The sequence below is a fragment of the Globicephala melas genome, chromosome 4, assembly GCF_963455315.2.
Source record: "Globicephala melas chromosome 4, mGloMel1.2, whole genome shotgun sequence".
Taxonomy (NCBI): Eukaryota; Metazoa; Chordata; class Mammalia; order Artiodactyla; family Delphinidae; genus Globicephala; species Globicephala melas.
This window is the reverse complement of record NC_083317.1, coordinates 3,451,125-3,461,325: the sequence shown is the minus strand read 5'-3', so window position 1 is coordinate 3,461,325 and position 10,201 is coordinate 3,451,125. Positions and strand designations below refer to the sequence as shown.

Below are 10,201 nucleotides of genomic sequence, written 5' to 3'. Positions count from 1 at the left end.
CTTTTTGGAGACCTTGTCTAAGTTGGCTGTGGCCTGAGACCCTGCCCACTCAGTCCTTCCTTCCCTGCTCCATTCAGTGGTGTCAGATCCGCAGTGAGATCTGAGACCTCCTGCACCATCCGGTCTTCTCCCTCACAGGGTCCCCCCCACCATGAGTCTGCTGAGCATCTGACCCTGTGCAGGTGTCTGAGCTGGAAGCTAAATCCCTCCTCTCCGTGCCACTGAATGTTCAAGAATTCTTGGAATAGCGTGACGAATTCCAGTGAACTTTTGACATACTCTGGAACAGTACATAGGGAACAATTGCCAAATAAACGCTGAAGCGACGCTCTTACGGACCAACCACACTGACACAAGAGGAGGGGAGAAGCACATAAACGCCACGAGAAGTTATCCGTAGGTTTAGTGGCCACGCTGTGTGTTGGGGGCTGGTGGGAGGGAAGCCTGGTGTTATCTTCCTTTTCCACCAGCAGCAGTGGGGTTCTGGCTTCTCCTTGGCAAGTCAAAGCTCTCATTCCATGGTTTCTGGAAGGTTCTACAAATATGCACCATTAGTCAGTGAGGAAGGTACTTGATATCAAAGTGATCCCTGGATCCTGTGAAACTCAACTGATCATTTGAATTCACCCTGAGCCACTTGTGGATTCAAATTTTAGAGGCGCACTGACCAGGAGGTGGGGAAGTGTAAGGGGGTGTAAAGGCCACGTGGGCCGTGGGCAGTCAGTGTCAGCTAAGTGCTTTCAGGGGGGCTGAAGTCCACCGATGATGACCGTATTAGACGCAGCCCAGCAGAAGTGGCCACAGCCCATCCCGGGTTTGAGTCTTAGCAAGGCTGTGTCCTGGAGCGAATTTGTCCCAATGTCCTCATTGGCGAAGCAACGGTAAATATCAAGTTACTCACTGCACTCTAGATAAAAGAAAAAAACGTTTCCAGTCCACACTGTAGTACTTCTTATCCCCGAATTTTAAAATCGGTTCGCACTCTCTGGGTACTTAATTGACAGCCAGTGTCCGGAGCCAAGAAGGTTGTTTAAAATTCCCGACAGAGACCACCCACCCCTGAGGGACCCCCATCGTGTCACAGTGAACGCAAGGACAGCAGAGGGCTCCGTGGGATCGTCTGCTGGCTCCTGGCAAGCCAGTAATTAGAATAATTACTCTAGTTTATCGGCAGTTCAGTGTTTCCTTTTTAAACCTAGCCAGTTATTATGGACCTTTACACAAGGTTGGAAACATAGTAACTATGTAATTTCCTTATCCCCGATCTATTGTGACTTACAGACTGAATGAGATGGGAATGACCCGTGGGAGGGGCTAGGATTCAGCCACAACCTTCGAGAAGGGCTCTGAACCCTCCCCGCCTCCTGCTGTTGGCCTGTCCTCGCAGGCTGCTGCTGGGCGCCACTCCCTGACCAAGTTACTGTGGGGCTCCGTGGAGAGTCCCCTCTTCTGAAAACGAGAATGGGGATGGTGGTACCCCTCACTGCGTGGGCTTTCAGGGAGTTAGCAAATCTCAGGCACCTGGTGGGTGTCTGACGCATGCCAAGTGCTTGATCGTCTCGTTAGCTTTGATGATCTTTACAGATTCCTCTGGGTGTCCGCCAGGGACTCCCGGCTGGCTGCACCGTGAGATGTCCATACCTGGGGGAAAGATAAAGGCAGAAACCACCCTGCCCCCAACACAGAGCACGCCGGGAACGGCATCTCTCCAAGTTCCTTCCACCCCCCAGATGTCACCCTGAGATGCTGGGCTTCACGCAGACCCTTTGTGTGTCTGCCCAAAGGGTGAAACGAGAGGCAGCCACACCATTAGGGCAGACACACAAAATGTGGCACACACGTGTTTCGGCCTCACCCCAAAATTCATTTGCGATGGGCACGTCAGTGACTTGAGTTTTCTCTACTGCCGAACTTAAAATCCCCCACCCAGGCACTTTGGGGCAAATTCCATCCCGTTCCCTGCTGAGCAAGCTGGGGCTTGCTGGGGTCCGGGCTTCCATGCCGGACAGGGTGGTGTGGACCTCCGCAAGCCCCCCCACACCGGGGCTGGCGCGCACCAAGGTGGGGTCCCGATGGGACACCCTCCCAGACCCTTCTGGAAGCTGCGGCTTCAGCGGGGCTGCTTCCCGCTCTCTTTGGCAGGACACACAGCAGACCGGGGTCCTCACTGACCTGAGGGCACTGGAGCCGCCCGCCACACCCGCGCATCTTCCCCTCCCCGCCACCCGGAGGCTGCCCCGTCCGGCGTCCAGGCTGGGAACAGAGAAAGAGCCCCCTGTCCTGTGAGAGCTCAGAGCTGCTGGGGTGGGAGAGTGTCTTCGGACACTGGAACCAGATCTCCCTGCACTGCGTGTGGCCGTGGGGTCCTGACCTAACCTCTGTGCCTCTGCTCGTTCACTTGCAGAAATGGAGATTATCATCCGGGGCTGCTGTGGGAATTAACGGAAGTCAAATGTGTAAAACCCTGCAGGGCTGCGGCGGTGGGCACTGAAGGAGGGTGCGCCGCTCCATATTCACGTTCACCGGGACCCCAGGGCACACGCGGCCCGGCTTGCGCAATGACCCCCTCTGCCCCCTGCACGAACAACGGAGCGAAGGCTGGGGAGAGACATGTGCGCCCCAGGAGGGGAAGATGAAGGTCCATCTCCCCATCCCCCCACCTGTGGGTGATTCTCCTGAGCAGGGATGAAGGTCGCTCCAGCGTCTGAGTCTGGCCCGGGGTCTCCCCCGGGAAAGCACACACTCAAGACGGGGCCCTGAGCAGCCGGCAAGGGAACAGAAGCCGCCGTCTGCGGCCTGGGGGTGAGGGGTGAGCACCGTCTCCCCTGATGGTGTCGGTGGCCTTGACACAGAAGCAGTGGCTCAGATCTGACCACGGAAGCTACGGGGGGTGGTGGCAGCAGCGTCTGTGAGGGGAGATAGCAGCTCCCCGGGCCTCGAGCTCCATCCAGAAGGGCGGGTGCAGGGGCCTGGGATGCTGGGGCCTCTGGGATGGAGGGTGGTCCCCAGCCTCCGCTCCCTCCTCACCCCACGGGATTGTGCGCTGAATGCCTGGTCCTCCTGGGGGTGGAGGGCGAGCGGGGACCTGCGGGTGGGGGAAGGCGCTGGTGGGACTCTGCGGACAAGTCGAGTGCGTGAGGGCAGACGCCGCAAAGAGCTACGGACTCGGCCGTCAGGGAGGAAGGACAGGATGGAGTCCCTCTCGCAGGGTGGAGGGCGTGAGAGTGCTCAGGGAGCGGGCTGGGCATCTCGCTCTTGGGGAATCACGTGCACCTCAGAGGGGCTCTAGCTCCTCCAACTAGACCTCACGTGACAAATCGCAGTGTAACAGGCCTCCCCTGGGTGGGCCCTCAGCGGGGGCTTTGGGATGAGTTACTTATCCTACAACAAAGGGAATAACATCTCACTGCTAGGATGTTCATAGGATCTCACTCGAGAGACCTGGCCCAAAGTGCAAGCTTAAAAACAAAGCCTTTGGTTTCGAAAAGGAGCAAGTGTCTCTTTTCCAGCGGGAAGGATGGCTCAGACCCAGAAACCCCCGACCGGAGGCTGCGCTGCTTTCCGTTCCGCCCCGCGCATGCGGCGTAAACGAGCCCTGCGGTAGAATGAGTAGAATCGTCTGTGCAACCTTAACAGAGTCCTGTCAGCAGGAGGAGAGCAGGACACTCAGCTTGGACGGCTGGAGACCGTCCCGGTGTCCGTGGAGAGCTGCGTGTCCCCAAGAGGGAGTGAGGGGACAGCTCTCCATCTCGGGGTCACTAAGACTTCATGAGTGTTCGTGGTGACATTTGTTCATGTATCCACAAAGCTGCATCCATTTTCAGAGGAAAAAAGCAAAAGAAGGCCACCCAAGCTGTCACAGATGGTAAACTTGACTTACAAAGAAACCAAAAAGTGCCAATTGGTAGGATGGTTTTATTAGCTTTCTCTTCGCCAGGAAAGACATTAATAATCTTTTTTTTTTTTTTTTTTTTGGAACTTACATTTGAAACGGTGTTTCTCAAGGGACACTTAGAAGGCGGCTTGCCCTCCCCGTCCGGTCAGCACTAGATGCGAGGTTTGCTGCACCGTCACAGCTAGGGAGCTAGATTGGGAGCCTTCCCTCCTCCCCAGGCCTGGGGGAGACCCTCCGCTGGGAGATGCTAAGACACCCTCCTCCGCTCCCATCTGTGAAATGCTGAGAAGGGGGAGTGTGACTCGGTAGAAATAAAACACAGCAGCGGAAAGTCTCAGGAATGAAGACGTGAACTCATGCTGAGCACGGGAGCTTTATTCTTTAAACATCAGGCCTCACACATTAGGGGCAGTGCTTGCCGGGAGCAGGTGATAGAAAAGGAGAGGTGCTAGCGCCAGGCAGAGTCCCCTCCCAAGCTGTCGGGCAGCAGCACGGCTTCAGAAGGTGCATTCTGGAAACAAAGCACAGACATGCGTTACCCTGAGCCATCCCGTGCCTGCCCACCCGCTGCCCCGCTTCTCCAGGTCCAGACAGGCTCCGAGGTCAGCGCCGTCTGCTGCTTTCCACACCAAGTCCCTGGGGAAGGGTTGAGCTCCCCCCGACCCTCGTGGGAGAATAGCCACATGCCCCACGGGGACCCAGGTTGTCAGGACAGACGGCACCGGAGACGGGCCCAGGTAGGGCCACTGCCAGAGTTCAAAGAAGTGTCGTCGCAGGCCGAGGAGCCGGCAGAGCGGGGACGGCCAGCACAGGGCTGACTCTCCCTCCTGGGCCCAGAGCCTTATCTGGACCTCTGCCTGGCTTTGCCGGGAAGGGGAGGAGGCCCTGGACAGTGGGAAGGGGCCCCGTGCTGATTAGGGAGCCGGCATCTGGCTGAGACGTGGCCTCCTTCGTCGTTACCCGGGGACGAAGCGCAAGAGGGGCCCCCCCGGGTGCTCGTTCCAAGAAGGGGCCTTAGGTAGCTACGTTCATCGTAGACGGTGATCTGGCACCGGGGCTGCCAGGTGGCTCACGGCCACCTCCACGCCACACAGGTGATGGGCGGGGCATGGAGGCAAATCACCTGTGCGCAGTCTGCTCCTGACACGCGGCTCCCCAGGGGCTGCCCTGCACCCCACTACTCCAGCGATGGAGGGGTGAGCACCTCGTGCTGGGGGCAGGGTGGGGGATGGCAGGGTGGGGAGAGGTGCCAGGACTCCAGCCCAGCATGTCGCCAGTCACAAAGGACAGAGACTCTGCAGGGGTCGTGTGCTGAAAATGACCTTGAAATCCGCCCAACTTTCCAAACCTACGTATTGTCCATTTCTCTCCAAACTAGTTCCCTCTCCGTAGGGCCTCGACTTTGAACACCTTTCTGAAATGATTAGAGTTTGCACAGACCTCCTCGGCCAACTGACGGCCGTGGCACAGGGGGTCCCACCCAGGGCTCAGGTGTGTGTGGCTTCCTGGGAGCCCAGAAAGGTCCCCCGTGCACGTGGGGCTGACTCACCTGCTTCCTGCAGGGGCTTGAAGCACCAGGGCACCCCGGGGATGCTGGAGTCAAAGCAGCAGCCCCGGTTGGTGCACTGCTCGGCGGTGACGTCGGGGTAGGCGCAGTCCACCCTGTCCTTGGCTGGGACCACGCACTGGTTCGGCGCTGTCCCAAACAAAGCCCAGTCAGAGCCCTTGCTGGCTTGGGGTTGGTCTACCGGCTGCATTTGCTGGTCTGCACCCTCCCCCAGCTCCTGAGTTCAAAGGCTGTGATCTCACCCCTCCCATAACCTGTGCTTGTCTGCTTGTCGAGGACACTCTTCCCGTAAATGTTGAAAGAGAAACGTTCTGTAGGAGATCTGGCTGGCTGCCTGGTGTCTCTCACTTGGGTGCTCCTAGCACCTTGCCAGGAAGTCAATAGGGCCTGGATTCCTTCCAGCTGGCAGGTACCCATGGGAATCCAGGGTCCCCGAACCCGGAAACAACGTTCCTCTTTATTGTCTTATCAACAAAATCTCCCCCTTAAAACAAAAGGAGTATAATAGAAGGCGGGTATTCAAAAGAGAAAATCACAATGTTTACTATTTCCTGCTTCTTTTCTGTATCTCCCTACCCCCCTGTCAAGCCTTCCCTGTACATCCTTCGCCTCTACTCTTCATTTTCCAGGTAAGCCTTTATGTCTGAAGTTCAGCAAAAGTCCACTTTGCCTCATTTCTTAAACTGGATTTGTCCTTAGGAAAATAGAAATCACGTGAAATCTCAAATCCTCTCCTATGGCTGCCAATTCATAATTCCTCATTCCACTGGTTCCCAAACTTCGCTCACATTGGGATCAGCCGGGGGTCTTGAAAAACCATTGCTACCTCCTCCCACCCAGAGACTCTCTGATATAGTTGGCGTATCCTGGGCTTTAAGAGTTTTAAAATCTTCCAGGTGATTCTGATGGGTGACAAGTTCGAGACCTCTCAGCAGATAACTGCCACACCCTAATTTCTTTTCTTTTCTTTTCTTTTTTGCGATACGCGGGCCTCTCACTGTTGTGGCCTCTCCCGCCGCGGAGCACAGGCTCCAGACGCGCAGGCTCAGCGGCCATGGCTCACGGGCCCAGCCGCTCCGCGGCATGTGGGATCTTCCCGGACCGGGGCACGAACCCGCGTCCCCTGCATCGGCAGGCAGATTCTCAACCACTGCGCCACCAGGGAAGCTCCACACCCTAATTTCTTCACGCGCTGGTTAATGGGGCAGACTCATTCCACTGGAACTGCAGTGCAATGGCTAAATGAAAACTGTGTTTGTAGGTATTGAAAATGTGATCGTTTTCATTTGTCTTTTCTTTTTGTCTTGCGAATGTGCTAGCATAATGCACAAAGACCTATACTGTAATTTGGAAATCCCCAGCAAGACAGGCAGTGGGATAGTGGCTTCGGTGTTGGCTGCCAGCCGGGTGGACCTGGGTTCCAATCCTAATTTCCACACTGCCCGAGAGGGTCAGTTATCAACTTTCAGAGCCTCAGTTTCCTTGTCTGTAAAATGGGGACAGCAAGACCCAATATGTAGAGCTGTTGAGAGAAAACGTGTGTGTCTGGTAAGTGGCAATTTTATTAAGGGGCCTGGTCACTCTCCTCAAGTCACAGGAAGCCCCCAGCCTGGCTCTCCCACGTCCCGTCCCCTTGTCATGTGCTCCCACCCCGCCACCCGGCCCCTCCTCCTTAAGGAGGTCAGAGCGGTACTCACCCAGACCCACGTACTGCCCAGTCGAGCTGGAGGACACCAAGGGCAGGACCATCACCAGCAGCCAGAACGTTCTGGCCTCCATGGTCACGGGCGGGCTCTGGGGACCCGTCGGCTCAGAGGACATGCCACGTCTGCCAAGAAGACTCATTTTTTATACCCCTGTGTTTACACAGGCACTCCGGATTCTGTTTGTCTGGGGAGCCCTTCCCTCTAGGTCCAGCCCCACCTGCTTCTCCCCTGCACAGGATGGTACAGCCCCCAGAGCGTCGTCCATCCCAAAGGGGAGAGGCTGCTTCCGACCCCACCTTTCTGGTAGTAAGCCAGTGGTGGTAGCAGATTCCAGTTTCCTGCGAATACCTCTCTGTCAGGGAGCAGGGCCGTGTTGATGCCTGTGTTAGCCTGGCTGGAAGAAAAGGATACAGGCTCAGCGTGGGGCTGGAGGGCAGGGTCAACAGGCTTGGGCATCAATCCTGCAACCCGCCCAGCAGCAGGCCACCAGGGTTCCTGCTCAGCGACAAGAGCTCCCAGGCCGCTTAATCGCAGCCCAGTCTCGGGTACCTGAAAAGACAGGTGGCGGCGCAAGTGCGGTACGTGGTGCGTACAGATTTCACAGCTCTTGAAAGGTAGAAGTTCCTTTTCTTCCTTTTTGCTTTTCTCCAGCAAAAAAATTGTTTTTATCATCAGCTACACGTTAACAAATGTATTAAATAAACTTATTCAATACATTTTCATAAAAATACAATACCTGCAGCTGGTTTTTATTTTCTTTAATATTTTCTTGCCGTGGACCATTTGGTTTTTTTAAGTCTTTATTGAATTTGTTACCACATCGTCTCTGTTTTATGTTTTGTTTTTTGGCCAGGAGGCATGTGGGATCTTAGCTCCCCGACCAGGGATCGAGCCCGCTCCCCCTGCAATGGCAGGCGAAGTCCTAACCACTGGACCGCCAGGGAAGTCCCTGCAGTAGGTTTTTAAAATCAGACAGTACAGGAGACTCTCCCCCTTTTGTGTGGTGCTGTCCATGTTTAACACGTTCTTAGGTGTTTTCCAGAATGTTCTCTGTACATTTAAGCACATTTTTAACACAAAGGCGAATTTACACCTTGCCCAGCTGGCTGGTTTTTTTTTTTTTAAGTGAAGGCTATATCTTGGAAATTATTTTATAACAGCATACCTACATGATACGGGTATAACTTTACCCATTTTCTGGAGGAACACACCAAGGCTCAAAACATTGTTACTGAATCCAATCTCATACTGCTGGCCACACAAAAGGCCAGTAAATCGAGAGACAGGTTGGGGCAGGAAGAGCGGCTTTATTGGGAAAGCTGGGAGTCCGAGAAGATGGTGGACTTGTGTCCCAAAGAAGCATCTTACCCGGGTTAGAATTCGGGCTTCTTTTATTCTAAAAGGGGAGGGGACGCGGCTGATGCCTGAAACTTCTTAGCGCCGCCAGACCCAGACCTTTGTTCTTGCAGCCTCCACGTAGGTCTAGTCACCGCGTGCCTGTAAACTTCCAACAAGACAAGGGTTATTCTCTATTGTGCAACTTTTTATCCCTATGTGAGTGAAAAGGGTTTTACCTTTAAAGGTCAAGTCTGGGAGGCAGAGCCTTGGGAAAGGGCTGTTATGTATATTTCAGGCCATAGGGGACGTTCCGGTACCCAGGTGAAGAGGCAACATGATTAAGCACAGAGCACAAGGTTAGAGCTGAGGGGACAGATCCCGCCTGGAGTCAGGTTTGTACTTCTCTGTTACAGGATGGCTGTCAGAGGTTACCTAGGGGACCCGGCGGAGCTGGGATTCGACCTGCCTCTGTGGGACCCTGCGGTCTCCACTCTCCATTCAGGGTACCCGCCCCACCCTGCAGCTGGCTGACTGGGGAGAGAGGGCGCACCTGGGGTCCAGCTATCGTGTGTTCTTCAGGCTTCCTTCCTGGCTGGGCTATTCTTCTCCCTGTTCAGCTCTGACCCAGGGACCGTGGGGTAGGTTTTGTACACCATCCCAGGGCGGACCCACTTGCTGGCCGCACTTTAATCCCCAGGTGGGGTTACAGTGTTGGAGGGGGTCCCCAAACCACCCAGGGGTTCCTCCTCAGAGCTGTCCTCCCCTGAGTGACCCATAGGGCCAGACTGTGCTTACACTGGGAACGGGGACTCTGTCCCCCCTCGCCACTCCCCTGGCCCAGCCCTGCTGCCTACCCAGTGAGCCCTGGGGGAATCCACATGCCGTGACACCCGCATCTGGTTTGCTCCCCGCTCCAAGGCTTGGAGACAGCAGGCTCCTCATCGTTTTCATGCCCCTCGCTCTGTTCCCAGAGGGAGAGAGTCGCCCCAGCTAACAGAGGGCATGATGGTTATGTCATCGCAGGGGAAATTCCTGGGAGCCTCTTCTGGCCACACTGCTGCCACAGCCCCCGCCCTCCCACCCCCCATAGTACCCCAGGCCAGGCCAGGCTGGGGTTGGACCAGGTTTCAGGAAAACACAGACCCCCAGAAACGGGCTTAGAAGGGGCAGTTATGTGAAGGCTGCCCTGGCAGGGAGCCCGCCTGGCTGCCCTTGGAATCACCTGGAGGGCCGGACCGGCGTGGACCCCTGGGCCCTGCCTGCCCGGGCAGGTGGCTGGGAGACCACTGAGTTCTCCCGGCAGCCAGCGCGAGCCACTGCCTGCTGGTCTGCTGCAGTTTCACTCGGTGGATGTGGGTGGAGACCCCGCTGCAGGAGCCTGGGGCTTGGGGCTGAGGAAGGAATAACAAGGGGGCAGAGCCCCGTCCTGAAAGACTCCCTCACAGGGAGACGGGGGTCACCGTTACAATGATGAAGCTGCGAGACCTGGTCCCAAGTCCGGGCTGTGTGACCTTGGACGCTTCACTTCCCGCCGGTGCCCCAGCTCCTTGCCTGTCACACACAGCCTCATCTGCAGGTTTGCCTGAGCTGGTGAGCCCGAACCAGGTGCTGGGGTCACACCTGATCACCTGCCAGCTGCGGTGCAGCAGCTACAGCGGCAGAGGGTCCAGCCTCGCAGACTCCAGGTCTTGATAG

The 10,201-nt window shown here is 56.2% G+C and overlaps 1 protein-coding gene across 1 annotated transcript; it reads right to left on the bottom strand.

The window, feature by feature from the left end:
* Window positions 1-4,287: 4,287 nt before the first annotated feature.
* LOC115841464 (trefoil factor 3-like) lies at window positions 4,288-7,307 on the bottom strand. Its single transcript, XM_030835404.3, has 3 exons — window positions 7,160-7,307; window positions 5,445-5,591; window positions 4,288-4,406 (listed from the first exon to the last, which is right to left on the bottom strand). Exons 1-3 carry the CDS (start codon window positions 7,305-7,307, stop codon window positions 4,393-4,395), a joined length of 309 nt encoding a protein of 102 aa, XP_030691264.2. The 3' UTR covers window positions 4,288-4,392.
* Between the last annotated feature and the right edge of the window lie 2,894 nt (window positions 7,308-10,201).

Excerpts from the sequence above, each read along its gene's own strand:
- LOC115841464 (XM_030835404.3), bottom strand. The coding sequence starts at position 7,307 with ATGAGTCTTCTTGGCAGACGTGGCATGTCCTCTGAGCCGACGGGTCCC. Across the intron at positions 5,592-7,159 it reads TGGGCAGTACGTGGGTCTGG|CGCCGAACCAGTGCGTGGTC; the intron begins GTGAGTACCGCT and ends TGTTTGGGACAG.